The sequence below is a fragment of the Chionomys nivalis genome, chromosome 11, assembly GCF_950005125.1.
Source record: "Chionomys nivalis chromosome 11, mChiNiv1.1, whole genome shotgun sequence".
Lineage (NCBI taxonomy): Eukaryota > Metazoa > Chordata > Mammalia > Rodentia > Cricetidae > Chionomys > Chionomys nivalis.
In genome coordinates this window covers 13,713,401-13,728,511 of record NC_080096.1, presented here as the reverse complement: position 1 = coordinate 13,728,511, position 15,111 = coordinate 13,713,401, and the positions used below count along the sequence as shown (strand labels likewise).

Below are 15,111 nucleotides of genomic sequence, written 5' to 3'. Positions count from 1 at the left end.
AAGCCTTTATCATCAGTTTCTGCTCATACCGAGCTTCCCTGCTCCTTGGTCAGCCCAAGAACATGACCCAGTTGCTCCCCAGCCAGCGAGAGCAAAGAAAGATGGCGTGTCTGTCATCAGCTAGACCTGGAAGGGCCAGAATTCGTTTCAGCGCTGGCATTACCAAAGCACCCTGGAAAAGTCCCGGAGCTCAGGAGTGTGGTCAGTCCATTCTTGCTCTTTGTGGACCAACTGTCTCCCCACCATCGGACTAACAGTAAGTCCTATTCTCCTGGTTACAAGACAACGAGGATATACCTACCACCCTCAGCGCTGGCGGCAGAAGGTCCACACCTCAACCCTTTCTCCCACCTCCTTTAGCTTATAGCAATCTTCCTCCCCTGCTTGTATCTAGTCAGTGTAACAATGGGAAGACACTGTGGTCCTATTTCAAATAGTTCTGTTTTTTGCCTGACCTCAGCTTGGATTTTCCTGGTGAGCATAGCCGATTGCCAGGCCCTTTTGTATGGTGGTTGCAGGTAAACCAGAACTTCACTAAAGGTGAAGGATGTTGGACATTTCTTTCTATACACATGCTTTCCCCTCTTGGGTACCACGGATGGATGGATGGATGGATGGATGGATGGATGGATGGATGGATGGATGATATGATATGGATAGATATATAGCAAGTCAATCCACCTATCTCAGGTAACTCACCTGTGATGCTCTGGACTACTGGATGAATCCCTAGACAGCCAGTGTCTCCTTTTCCTCAGCTCTTTGCCACCTCCCATGACTTTTTTGAGTCTCAACAGTTTCCCACTGCTGTGTTCTGTGTGGCTACTTTATACAGTGATGACTGCACTGCTTATCTCTCTCAGGAGAGACTTCTCAAGTGATGAAATCTTCTACATAAAAACACACACTCTAAAGTGTAGTGATAGCTGCGGTGGGCTGCGTTCCCACGGCTAGCTTTACCCGGAATAATTACATGGAAACTGTATTCTTTTGAACACTGCCTGGCCCATTAGCTCCAGCCTCTTGATGGCTAACTCTCACATCTCGATTAACCCATTTTTAATAATCTGTGTAGCCCCACGAGGTGTGGCTTACCAGAAAAGATCTTAACCTGCGTCTGTGTCGGATGGGAGAATCATGGCAACCAGCTGACTCGGCTTCTTTCTCCCAGCATTCTGTTCTGTTTTCTCCGCCTACCTAATTTTCTGTCCTATCAAAGGGCCAAGACAGTCTCTTTATTTAAGCAATGAAATTAACACAAAACAGAAGACTCTCCCCCATCACTAAAGAGTCAAGAGAGGTGTATCGATCGGTCAGCTTTGGTCACAGTAGCACTGCGTAACAAAGCACCCTTAGACTTAGGGGTACAACATAGATACACTCAAGGGCTAATGGCTGCCTATGGTTTGATTGATCTGACACAGGCTGTGTTCTGGCTGTGAAGTCAATGGCCTTGCTGCCAGCAGCTAGCTAGATTTAGGTCATTTCTGCATGTGTTTATACTGCACCCCCACTGCCCTCTCCAAACCCAGACAGGAAGCACACCTGCCAACTGAGCAGGAAATGAGCAATGCTAGAATTAGTCGAGATAAACAGCACCCCCACCACCGCAGTGGTCTGTTTCCCAGCCAACGGCATCAATTTGCTTTGGGAATGATGCCAGCTGGTGGCAGAGGTAAAGGTGATGGTGCCTGCTGCCAAGCAGAGCCTCCACTGGAGTGCTCGCTAAGAGACCCTGGGCCGCGGATCATAATGGACCATCCCTTTATTTTTTTTTTCTCTCGGTATTTGCTTTGAAAGGGTTTTTAAATTGGACAGTTGGAGGGAGAGTTCAATTGAGACTGATTCATACTGGCTGGCTCCGCCAGGAAAAAAGCCCTAAGAACCAAAAAATCAATTTCTGCTTCAGCTTATTTATGCATTTATTCTCCTCTTCATTCTAGAGGGACTGGAAGGGAATTAATTAAGGGCGCTACATATTGTCTCTGCCCAGTGACCCTGGCCACACAGTCGGGGCTGAGCCAGCACGCCTGGGGCATATTTGCTAAGCAATTAAAAAGCCTGCTTCTGCTGGACTCTGGGGTCCCTCCTTTCTGCCTGCCCCGCCTGGCTCCCTGTCCTTCTCTGTCTATAGACTCATTCTGTCACCCTTCCAAGTCTCTTCAAGATGCAGGACAATGGGGAGAGTCATGGGAGCAAAGGAGCCCTGGTCACAGAGTTTAGAGACCTGAATTCAAGTCCAAACTCTGCTGGTTTCTGTCTGGGTGACCTTGGGCACGTCACTTCAGTGCCCCAAACTTTAGGCTGATTGATCAAATGATGCCACTGCCTATCATAGTTATTCTGAGTTGTAACAGTTGCCTCTTGGTGACTATGGACAATGTGACAGGCCCTGTGTGAAAGAAAGGCTTTGCCTGTTTTCTCTCACTGAGTAAAACCAGCAGCACTGAGAGGTAGACACTTCTATCCCAATCTTGGCTCTGGTGCAGTGAAGGCCAGAAAATATACATCAATGTGCGTAGCAGAGCTAGGGTGTGCCTAGCATGCACAAGGTCCCAAGTTCAATCCCCAATACCACAAAGAGAAGGGTGGGGTGGTATGGGAGATATAAAGCCATCTGAAAGTTTCCATTCAAGAGAGCAGAGCCTGGATCCAGAAGTGCTCATAGCCAAGCCTGCATCCAAACCTAACTGTGCTGTTCCCAGCTGGGTAAGCAAATTCCACATTTAGTCTCCTGAGAAAAGGGTCCAGGGATGCTTGCTTCACGGGACTAGCCACATGATGAAGTGGAAATGCATCTCTAAAGAAGTTAGGTACATGGCTGGTCAGGAAGCAGTAGCCATGCAGGAGCTTAGGCTACAGTCATTATTACCCTGTGTCTCAACACTTCTGTAGCTGTGATAATTACCATGACCAAAAGCAACTTCGGGGGTGCGGGGGAGGGTTTATTTCACCTTACACTTTATAGTGTATCCATCTCTGAGAGAAGCCAAGGCAGGAACCCAAGCAGGGCAGGAACCTGGAGTCAGGAACTGATGCAGAGGCCCTGGAGGGGTGCTGCTTCCTGGCTTGCTCATCGTGGCTTGCTCAACCTGCTTTCTTATAGAGCCCAGGAGTGGCACCACCCACAGTGGGCTGAGCCCTCCCACACCAGTCGTTCATCCAGAAGATGCCCCACAGATTTGCCTGCAGGCCAAGCATGTTTTCTCAACTGAAGTTCTTTTTTCCAATGACTTCAGCTTGTGTCAAGTTGGAAGGAAAAAAAAAGAGCAGGACACACTGTGTTTCTCTATTATTAGCCTGTGCTGTAATTAAGCTATGAATTTAGCTATTAGCTTCCTCTTCGTCAAGGCAAAAAAACTAAAAGGGGACACGTGGGGACATGGAGATGCCAGCTCCACAGAGAACAAGGCCTTCCATTTCAACCCAGCATGTGTGGTCTGCTTAGGCCTAAGCGCTCTGTTCAGACTTAGTCAGCCAGCTGAATCTCAGTGTCTCTGCCTTTACTCTTTAGAAAGGTCAGGCTGGAGGCTGCTGTGGAAATGCCAAGTAGGAAAGATCTTTATCAGCTTGAACTGAGAGCTGTACTGGAGAACCCCAGTGGGGAGTTCTTCAGATAATTACCGCTGCGACTTTCGGTGCACGCCTGGGGACCTGAAGACTCAATTAAGCCACAAGTCTGGTTAGTTTTACATGCTGCAATCTCGTGGCTGTTAGCTGATGAGTTTCGTGAACTTGCCACGTGCTAATCGCAGACACAGAGAGTCACCACAGTGTGGAGTTAATCAGCCCTGCCTGACCTCTGCAGAACTCAGATGGAGAATACTGCCCCTCTCCAGTGTGCCAAGGAGCAGGAGAGGCTAATGTGTGTGTGTGCGCGGAGCCCAGAACCAGAGGGCCCAGCCATCCAGCAGCCTCCCTTCCTACCTGGTAGCATCTCTCCCCTTCCTCCTCTCCTCCTCCTCAATCTCTACTCTCACTCAGCTCCCCCCCCCCTCCTCTCCTCCTCCCTTCTCCTCCTTCCCCCCACCCCACCCTGTGACTACTATCTCTGTTTTTAATTTAATTTAAGGACTCTGCCACAGAGTATCGGTCCAGGAGGCCCAGGAGGCCCTCCCCTTGCTGACACGCACATCCGTGCTCTTCCTACTGTCCCATGAGGGTGGCGCTTGGCCTTGTATGGTGTACCTTCCCTGTAGGCTCCTGAGGTCCTGCTCTACTTAGAAACACCCTTGGTGCTGTGGTCAGCACAGCTCCACCTTGTGGCTTTGGGGGACACACTTCACAGAAGAGGAGGGCCCAGGAGCCACTTGCAGTGACCAGGTCTCAGAAGCCAGCTTTTAGAAGCACCTGCTGGAGAAACTGCCTTGCATTGAAAGGCTGTGTAAAACTTGGCAGCTGTTCAGATTTCCTGAGAAACAGCCACCAGTGTGATCCCCGCTTTCATTTTCCTGGATAAACATTTATTAGGCACTAAATCTACAAAGCAGGGAAGGGATTGATAGACAGCTGCGTCCAGACAGTCTCCCAGAGAACCATCCTAACAGCCTGAAAGTTCAGGGTTCTTGGGACATTTTCCAGATGAGAATATGGCTGAGTGCGGTATTTGTCTCTGTTGTGACCCAAATACCTGACAAGTGGAGGCTTATGGGAGATAGAGCTTATCTTTGGTTCATGGCACAGTCCTTCAAAGGAAAGGAAAAGTTACAGCCGTGTTCAAGGTAGAATCGTTTTCTCTAGGCTTAAGGGGAGCCACCAGTCGCTGGAGATGCTTCTGAGGTGGGGGTCAAGGCTTAGGAGGTGCATGGACACGTTCTCGTGTTCCAAGGACATTGAGAAATATGGGTCATGCAGGTCTCAGTCCTTCTAGCATCCAAAACTGGCAACGCAGGGCTGCTCGGGCAAGGGATAAGCATTGCTCTCCATCAACAGCCACGTCAGCCATTCCAGAAACAGTAAAGAGTTGCAAAACTTCCGCCTTGTGCTGTCACAGCTACTCAGGCAGAAAGAAGGCTGAAGCAAGAGGAATATGTGGGGCCAGAAGTTCAAGACCGATCTGTACAACAGAGTAAGACCCCATCTTCTTTAAAATGGGGAGAAAGCTAGGTATAGTGGCGCACACCTTTAATCCCAGCCTTCGAGAGGCAGAGGCAGGTAGATCTCTGAGTTTGAGGCCAGCCTGATCTACACGTGGTCCATGCTAATCATGGCTACATGGTAAGATGTGTGTGTGTGTGTGTGTGTGTGTGTGTGTGTGTGTAAATAAGTAAAAATAAAATATATGCAAGGGGAAGGGGCTGCATGTATTTCAGTGGTAGGGAATTCATACAGCATGTGCGAGGCCCTAAGTTTACGTCTCCTTGCTGCCAGAATGAAATAGCAAAACTAAAGAAATAAATAGTGGGTGTGGTAGCTCACACTTAAACTCAGGGAGAAGAATTGCCACATTGAAGGCCAGCCTGGGCTACAGATGAGCTCCTGCCTTAAAGAGAGCCAGAGAGCCAGAGAGCCAGAACGTGAGGGGGTGGGCAGAAACAGGTGGATATTAGCATCTTTCTAGAGTGGCAAATGTGTAAGCTAATTAGCCGCCCTGCTAACTTGCTGTGTAAATTCTCCCATCACAAACACCCCATAAATGCTAATGAAGTTGCAGCAGATACTCCTTAAAGTGCTGAGCTGAGCCCCCAAGAGGTGAAGAAGCAGGAAGGGAATAGAAAATCAAAGGAGGTATTGGGAGGGTGTGAGGGCACAGGCCGGCAACCCAGCCCTTAGGAGGCTGAGGCAGAAAGAAACAAGCTCAGACCTCATGCCTAGAAGAACAGCACATTACAGTTATCGAAGGCATAGGCTTAAAGACTGAAAGTAAATAGTAAAGGGTCAGAGATGTGGTGGCGCACGCCTTTAACCCCAGCACTTGGGAGGCAGAGGCACACATATCTTGAGATCGAGGTCAGCCTCATCTACAAATCCAGTTCCAGTTCAACCAGGACTACATAGTGAGACTCTGTCTCAAAAACAAAACAAAACAAACAAACCATGGTTTTTGTTTTGTTTTGTTTTGTTTTTAAAAAAAAAAAAAAAAGCCAGAGGGGTGGCAGTGCAGAGTCCTTTGACCCCAGCTTCCAGGAGGCCCCAAAGCAGGAGGACCATGAGGTCCAGGTCAGCCTGGGTTTCATATAGAGATTCTGTCTGAAAAGAAAAAGGATAGAAGAAAACTAACAGATGAGCAAGACGCTTGCAAAAATAAAAAATGAGAGATTTGAAATAAGCCAAACGAAACTTCTGGACATGAGAAAGCAGGGTGGAAACCATACTGGATGACTCAGTAGCAGGTTAGACAGAGGAAGAGAGGAACCACTGTGAGATCCACGTGTGAAATTACCCATGATGCATCATGATGGGAGTAAGAGAGTAGAAAAGAGGAAAGAGGAAGTTCCTTAGTCATCTAATGCAAAATCTAAAAGAAGAGCAGAGGGGAGAGAGAGTTGAATGCCTGTGGATTTTCCAGAAGTAAGTCCTGAGCTGCAGAGAGCAACCATGCCTGGTTAGTAGATGCTTGGGAATAAACACGGCCCACCATGAGCTGCTAAGCAGGGACTGTGCAGAGCAGTGGCCACCACCTTTACTCGTGTGCACAAGCACAGAAACAGCCAGCCTATTCCTGACTAGGTCACCGTTGTAGAGTATTATTTTAGGAAGTATTATATTTGTTTATGCTGTGGAACACTTGTTTAATGATGCAAAGATGTGTTGCATTCTTTTATGTTGCATTTGTTTAACTCTGTGAAGCTGTGTTACTTTGCCTGCCTAAAACACCTGATTGGTCTAATAAAGAGCTGAATGGCCAATAGCTAGGAAGGAGAAGGGATAGGTGGGGCTGGCAGGCAGAGAGAATAAATAGGAGGAGAAATCTAGAGACGAGAAAATCAAAGAGCAGGAAAAGAAGGGTCCAGCCACCCAACCACACAGCCAGACATGAAATAAAAAGGAAAGAAAAGATATACAGAAATAGAGAAAGGTAAAAGCCCAAAGGCACAAGGTAGATGGGATAATTTAAGAAAAACTAACAAGAAACAAGCCAAGCTAAGGCCAGGCATTCGTAAGAAAGAATAAGCTCTGGGCGGTGGTGGTGCACACCTTTAATCCCAGCACTTGGGAGGCAGAGGCAGGTGGATCTTCGTGAGTTTGAGGCCAGCCTGGTCTACAGAGTGAGTTTCAGTACAGGCTCCAATGCTACACAGAAAAACCATGTCTCGAAAAATAAAAAATAAAACAAAAGCCCCTGTGGGATTTATTTGGGAGCTGGGTGGTTGACCCCCAAAAAGCCAAGACTAAAGAATAAAAACAACCGATTACAGATCACAATCCTCAGTTTACGAGAAATTGTATTTCCAAATTATACACACTCAATTAAGGAACATTGTGGTACATGCCTGGAATCCTAGCACCAGAGAAGTGGAGGCCAGCTCTGCCTACTTAGTGAGTCTGGAGCCATCCTCACTAGGTGAGACCTAGCCAGTAAATAAATAAGTAAATGTTAACCTTTTTGATGGGAAAGCTTAGATCCTGTGTATCAGCATACAAACTCCAACCAACAAAACTGGTCCAAAACTACTCAATTTAGGATCAGGCAGAGTCTTAAGGCAAGGGCTGAAAGCTGCATTCTTTGTCACTGTGGCACAAGAATGGTCCCTAGCCCAGTTGCTCATCTTGTTCCCCTCTGAAACCTCTTGAGCTGGGCTTGCACTGTCCACATTTCCCTCAGCACTATTGTCTTCCAAGCTCCTACTAGGATGGCCCACTAAAGCTCACTTACAGCATTCAACCGCCTTTCTAGTCCAAAGTCTCAAAGACTTCTACCTTCTCTGAAGAACAGTGCAGTTGGGACGGTCACAGCAATGACCCACTCCCTGGTACCAACTTCTGTCGTAGTTTTTTTGTTGTTGTTTTTTTTTTTTTTTTTGCTGTGATGAGATACCATGACCAAGGCAACTGTTTAATTTGAGGCTCCTGGCTCCACAGGGTTAGTCTTTATGACCACCGTGGTGGGGAGCTGTAGGCCAGCAAACATGGCACGGTAGCCATGGCTGAGATCTCCGTCCACAAGCATGAGACAGTAAGCTAACTAGAAATGGCTTGGGCTTTGGAAACAGCAAAGCCCACCCCCAGGGACACATTTCCTCCAGCGAGGCCACTCCTCCCAACCCTTCCCAAACAGTTTCATCAGCTGGACACCAAATATTCAAACATATGAGCCAATTGGGTTGTTCTCATTCAAACCACCACAGTGGTATTAAGAACCCAAAGGCTAGGGGAATAGCTCCGTGTCAGAACCCTTGTCTAGGATGTGCGAGGCCCTGGTTCCCATTCCCAGTGATGAAAAATAACGGAGAGAAAATGTGTAGTAGGTCATGGGCCTCTTTCTCTTTCTTAGCCATACCTGTTCACCCACTTCTATTTGGCGTGTGGGGTATTTGGCTTAGTCAACAGGTATCAGTTTTCTTGGAATTTTCAGGATGCTAGGGTATCTGCCAGGGTGCCAGGCTGTCTCTCACAACCACCAAACTGGAAGTAGCCGTCGTCATGGGTACCTGTGGTCAGCTTATAATAACTCAGTTTCAGAAGGCATCACAGTGTTCAAAACATATTTAATTCAAAATTGTAGCACAAAGAGAAGTGGCATAGGCAAGAGGGAGATGAATTGTAGAATTAGCCAAATCCTTTATGGTACTCATGTGACCAGGACAGCTTCCGTAGGTCTCTGAGGCTGAATCTCCCATGGTAGAATAGAGGAGGTCAGCTGACTCCCAAGATCACTTGGTCCTGAACTTTTCTTAAAGTCAGAGAATGATGGTTAAAAAAGAGAGCCAGGCATGGTGGCACACACTTGGCACACTAGGTGGCTGTGGCAGGAGGATTACAAATTCAAAACCAGCCTGATATATATATGTGTGTGTGTATATGTATGTATTTATATGTATATATACATATATAAATACATATATATGTATGTATATATACATATATATATACTTGATCTCATGGGAAAAAACTTAAAGGGGGTAGGGTGGGTGTTAGAGAGGGTAAGATGGCTTAATGGGTAAAGTTCCTATAGCTGCAAACATGAGGACCTGAATTCAGATCCATGTAAGACAGCCGGGCTTGGCTGTGCCATCTGTGACAGACACACTTGAGGCCTCCGAGTTTGCGGACCAGTCAGCCTAGCCAGTTAGTAGGCACCAGGTTCAGTGACAGATCCTATCTCCAAAGATAAGGAAGACAGCAACTGAGGAAGCCAGCCAGCATCAACCTCCAGCCTCTACCCACATGTGCATGCGTGTGCTACATGCATACACCGCACACACACAGTTTTTCTAAAGGAAGAAAAGGGAGTCAGCTATGGTGGTGCACGCCCTTATTCCCAGCACTCTGGGGCCAGAGGCAGGTGGATCTCAATGCGTTCTAGGCCTATCTGTCTTTATAATGAGTTCCAAGCCAGCAAGGGGCTACAAAGTCAGACCCTGTCTCAAAAAGGGGGAAAGGGGCCTGGAGAAATGGCTTAGTGGTTAACAGCATATAGTAGTGCCCTCAGCGGTGCTGGGATCACAGCTTTAAACACTGTGTTGCTGCTGTGCCTTTCTCACAACCCTTGTCCCTGACACAGGCTCATCCTGTCCTTTCCACTTCTAGAACCTTCAGAGGGTGGGTAATGTTCTCGGACCTCCCATTCAGGATTCCACGGTGGATGGTTCTAGCAGCTGCCCTTAACCAACGTCTGTATGTTGCTGAGAGCCTAGCTTGTAGTTTGTGTTCAGGTTTTACCCCCGTTGCAGAGAACAAATGTTTTGAATGCAAACTCATTTGAGAGCAGAAAGAAAGGGTTTTAGTGAGGCAACCGCCGGCTGGGCTTCAGGAATGGCGAAAGCGTGTGCAGTCCATCCTGGTTTACTTTCACTCTGGACTACCATAGATAAGAGGCTCAGTTCAAGGGCAAAGCAGTTGCCTTTTTAGGCTTTTTCCAAGGCTTTCCCTGGATCTAGCGATTGCTCAGAAACCCCTGCTATTTTTCCTGTTGGCCACAAGGAGGTGTGGCACTCTACAGCTGTCCCATGACAGAATGGCCACTCTCCAGGGAGATGGAATTCCCTAGGGCAAAGGAGGAATCTGAATGGCCCACCCCAGAGGTCCTGGCCCAGTGGTGACCAGAGACCCTCTTGGTTACTGTATCAGAAGAGAGAATGATCCCAGGGACCTCACAGCTGTTCAGGTACCCCGGGTTGTAGTCCTTGCTGGATTCTCTCTAGCTGTGTGGCCTTGGGCTGGAGCCACCTCCTCTCTGAGCCCATTCTCCATCTTCCAAGGGAAGGGTTCAGAATGAGGGAGACAGGTCATCCATGTTCTCAGTCAGTGTGAACTTTTGGGTGCTGGAAAGATGCCCTGGTTCCAGCTTGAGCTGTGTTACTTGCTGTCTATGGCACTGTGCCGATGTTAACTGTGACAGTGACACTTAGCAGGAAGAGATCAGGCGTGTAAGGGTCTGGCTCAGGGCCTGGAGCCCTGAAAGTGTCACCCCCCATTGCCGTGTGTGTGTGTGTGTGTGTGTGTGTGTGTGTTATGGGACATTTGTTTGTACTGACAATCCAAGCCTTCTAATTAAGTTTACCTTAAATCAGGGGATAGAGCCAACCATTGGTTGACTGGAATTAGCCATAGAGATTTTGGAGGACCTAGATGGGGGACACAGGAAGATATAGTGAGGCGCTTAAGAGATTCTCGGCCCTTTCAATTTGGGAAGTGTGGAGAGTTAGGGTCAGGTGATTGTTCCTCCGCTGCTCTTTGGATCTATCAGGTTTTTACCCCAATATCTTTTTACCTCAATTACCCCAATAGTTATTTTTATTAATAATAGAACAACATAGATAAACACTTCATGTGTGTATCCATGTGCAAGTATGTATGTGTATGTGACAATGATCGCCTTTATCATTATTAAGCCCCCTGCCACCCCAACCTTCCCCCACCCCATCCCACACATGCACCACCCTGCCCCCTCCCATGGAGACCCACTGTGGCATAGACCACTGACAGACTCTGCTGGACTCTCTCACCAGATTGCCAAGGGATCATCGAGGATGTGGTCCTTCTGGGCGCACCAGTAGAAGGGGACCCCAAGTACTGGGAACCATTCCGGAAGGTGGTGTCCGGGAGAATCGTCAATGGGTACTGCAGGTCTGTCTGAACCTCATGCCTTGGGGAAGGAAGAAATATCTCCTGAGCAGCTAGTGCCCCATCACACCCTTGCTGGAGACAGGAAGCCTCTATGCGAGAAGATACCAGAAACCAGAAGCTGGCCACTAGCTGTCAGCTGTGCAGCCAGGCCAGGGGTTCAGATCTAGAAAGCATCTCACCCTGCAGGATGGCCATTGACAGGGGGAGGGTCTTGTAGTATCCCCCCCCATCAGGCCCAAGGTCACCTGAAGGATGACTCAGCAGATTAGAACTGCAGGGGAAGCGTGGGGGTGGCACCTGAGACTGAAACACACCCGGGCTCCAATCGGGAGCCCTTTAAGGCTAAGGCATGCACGCATGCCATTGGCAGTGGAATCAGGGCTCTGTTTTTGGAACGTGATTTCTGAGCAGGGGCGGGAAGATGGAAGAAGCCGCTGGCAGTATGGAGAGCCAGCACCCTGGGCAGCAGGACCTCTGGCAAGCAGGGAGACTTGGGGATTCACTGGAGGCGGGGCAGCCCTGTTTGGAGTCTGAGGAGAGGCCCTCAGAATTTTCTTCTGCACAATAACCCCAAGCTCCCAAAAAGCAGCGCCCCCACCCCAAGCTTGCAAGAACATCCTATATGACGCAGGCCATAGACTGGTTAGCCATACAAATCGCGAGCCTCATAAACCACCAGGCACAGATCCCAAGGGCTTTGGATAAGGGACCTGCAGTGAAAACATAGGATGATGACCAAGTCACCTGGAGAAGGTGACGCTCTAAGCTCAAAATCAAAGAGCAGCCTAGAAGGAGGAGACAGTGACCGTTATCTTTTGGAGGCAGGCTCTCCTATAGCCCAGGCTGGCTTTGAACTCTCTAACCAAGGATCCTTCTGCCTCCACCTCCCAAGTGTTGTGATGCACAGACATGCACTGCCAATTCTGGTTTATGTAGTGCCGGGATCTAAAGCAGGACTCGTGCATGCTAGGTAAATATGCAGTCCACGGAGCTGAGCGTTTGCCCGGGCCCCAGGGACCCAACTTTAAATATTATCATTTAAGGAAAAAAATACACACACACATATATATATAATACATACATATGAGGGACTTGGGGCACGTGGCTGCATGCACGCTATAAGGCAATGCAGTGCTCAGAGGTCAGAACTGGAGGGGCGGGTGAACCAGAGGTTCTGGGTGACCACTGAAGGCGGAGGGACAGACAGTGGAAGGCCTATGATGGAGGAGCCTGCAGGAGAAGAGCAAATGGTGGGGTTCCTATTTAAAGGGATTCATCTCAGGAGGGGGCACCAGGTGTGGGCCAAAGCCCCTCAGAGTGTCAGCGGACCACCTGGTGTCCATATGCCACCCCAGCATTTGGGGGCTGAGGTGGGAGGATTGTGAGTTTGAGGCCAACCCAGGCTACACAGTGTCCCGCTGTGCCCAGTTAGTCAGTTGCCCAACCTGCCTGGGCTCAGGCTGACGGTGCCCCTTTCTGCCTGCAGGGGAGACTGGTTGCTGAGCTTTGTGTACCGCACGTCTTCCGTGCAGCTCCGGGTCGCAGGCCTCCAGCCTGTGCTGCTGCAGGACCGGAGGATGGAGAATGTGGACCTGTCCGCAGTGGTGAGTGCTGGCATGGCCCTCCAAGGGCTCCCCATTGGCCTGTGGATGAGGGGCACCAGGTCACTGCAGCAATTGGCAGTAGCACCTGCATAGATCTATCGGCTATCCTATCAGCTCCATGCCAGCCTTTCCCCCTTGGCTGTAATCCTCAAGCTTCTACTGCCAGGCAGGAACTGCTGTGTCCCATTTACAGATGAGAAAATCTGAGCTTAGGAGAATTCCGGTCTCCCAACTAGAAACTCACAGGGCTGGATCCAAACCCCTAGCTAGAGTCTTCAAATTACCACCCTCCCCTCCCCGACCCTAGAAGCAATAACCATATCACCGGTCAGGGTTGCCCCCGCCCCTCACCCCAGCAAAGCAAGCAGAGGACTCAGGTGTGGAGCATTGTCTAGACGCAAAGCAGTCGTCCCTGGTGCTGGCCAAGCAAGAACATAACCCAACAGTAAGCCCAGCCATCATACGGGGAGTTATCTTAAGATGCAGGGCCCTGGGCTCGTGAGTGCTCCCTGATACTAGCCCCCTCCTCTTCCTCTTCAGCCCCCTCCCCACTACCCTCACTTCTCCAGTTTGGAGACTAGCTGCTTGCAGACCTCTCCCTCCTCAAACACCTTGGCTTTGGCTCAGCTCCTGCCTAATAATAGCTCTTTATCACATTAGGGGCCCCAGCAAAGTGGTGCTTTCCTCCTCTGACTAATTAGAGGTAATTAGCATTGCCTTTGTGTCCCTGGCTTTCCTTGGCAGCTCACTGCTGGAGGAGGGGATGGCAGGGCTCCCTCGGGAGGATTTGCCTGGCAGCTCCCTCTGCATCAGCAGCCAGGAGACCTGTCCCATCCCTCCTCCCTGTGGCAGGCAGGGACCATCTCTGGTGGGAGGTTGGAGAAAGGGACCCTGGCTAGGAAGCCTCTCTCAGCTGCAGCTGATGGAGGATTTTACCACTCCAGGGCTCAGTGCTTGAAGCTGTCCAGGAAACCCTGGTCCAGGACAAACCTCTCCATGTCCCAAAGGATGTGCTTGATTTTAGAAGTTAACACAGGGCCAGCCACAGAGTACAGCAGTCAGCAATAGCACCAGCATCGGGAGACAATGGCCACCGTGAATCAGGTGACCCTGCAAAAGGTCCCAGGAGGACATACTGATCCGTGCATGGTTCAGATGTGGAAACTGAGGCTACAGCTCGTGACAAACACGAGCCTAATAGTGACTTCCTGAGCCGCGTGTGACCACGCCCCTTGGCAGAAATAACTGAAGTGGGGATTTATGTGCATTCGGCTTCAGTTTGCGAGGGCAAGGGAAGTCCAGCAGGAAGCTGTTCACAGAGGGATAGGTTGACAGCAAAGGCGGAGGGAGGAGCCCAAGCCTAAGCAGCACATTCAAAGCCCACTTCCGGTGCCCTCTCCCACCAGCTGGGCCCTACCTCCTAACGGTTCTCCCAACACCACTAGAGAAGGAACAGTCAGGGACATGAGCCCGAGGGGGACATTGTAGATTCAAGTCAGAAACCCAGGGCAACTACCCCAGAGCTTGGGCCCTCGGCCACACACTGGTGCCACCTGCGTTCCTCAACCTCGTCAACTGTTTGCAGCCCTGGTAGCATGCCCTTATCCACATGGTCTCCTGCTCACGCCAGCACACATAGTGCTGGGGTTATTGCCAGTTTCATTTTACAAAAGAAGCGGGGACAGCGGGAAACCCGGGGCCTAGTGGCCAAGGAAGGGGTCCTCAGGACAGACAGGTGGGGTGGTGGCAGCCAGGCCAGGTCTGTTGCAAGGCAGGAAAGGGGAAATGCTGGGGTCCACCCCTACCCACACGGACCTGGTAACTCCTCAAGTTCATAGTCTCTTGGCCAGTAGTCGATGAGCCTTTGCTAATGGACAGTGGGGGTAAGAGGGGCCTGGTGTGTCCTGAGACATCATTCATGGAAGATGACTGCTTTGTACTACTGATATCTGGTTGTACAGGGCAGTGAGCAGGGCTTGGTAGGACAGCTGGGGAGATGGTCACGGACTAAAAACTTGAGTCCACATCAGCTGTGTCGCGCCCACCCATGACCCACCTTGCCCTGCTGCTGGCTGTAAACATGGAGTAGCAACAGCAATGACTCCATCTTGGGTCTCTGTAGACCTGCCAAGACCTGGACCAACCTATGACAGACGAGGCTAGAGCTGTGGACTGTAGGTGTGATAGCCACCGAAGTCAGCAGCAATGACAGTGACACCGCCCTTGCTGGCTGCCTGTTCCCACACAGCCCTGGCGCCAGTCCCCACTCCTTCCCCAG

The 15,111-nt window shown here is 49.8% G+C and overlaps 1 protein-coding gene across 3 annotated transcripts in view; it reads left to right on the top strand.

Moving 5' to 3' along the window:
* Positions 1-15,111, top strand: part of Tmco4 (transmembrane and coiled-coil domains 4) — a 66,898-nt gene that overhangs the window by 50,566 nt on the left and 1,221 nt on the right. For all 3 annotated transcript variants that reach the window (XM_057784312.1, XM_057784311.1, XM_057784310.1), the window contains 2 exons: positions 11,112-11,229; positions 12,716-12,833. In XM_057784312.1, coding sequence (XP_057640295.1) covers positions 11,112-11,229; positions 12,716-12,833 — 236 coding nt within the window. The remainder of the gene's footprint in view (positions 1-11,111; positions 11,230-12,715; positions 12,834-15,111) is intronic.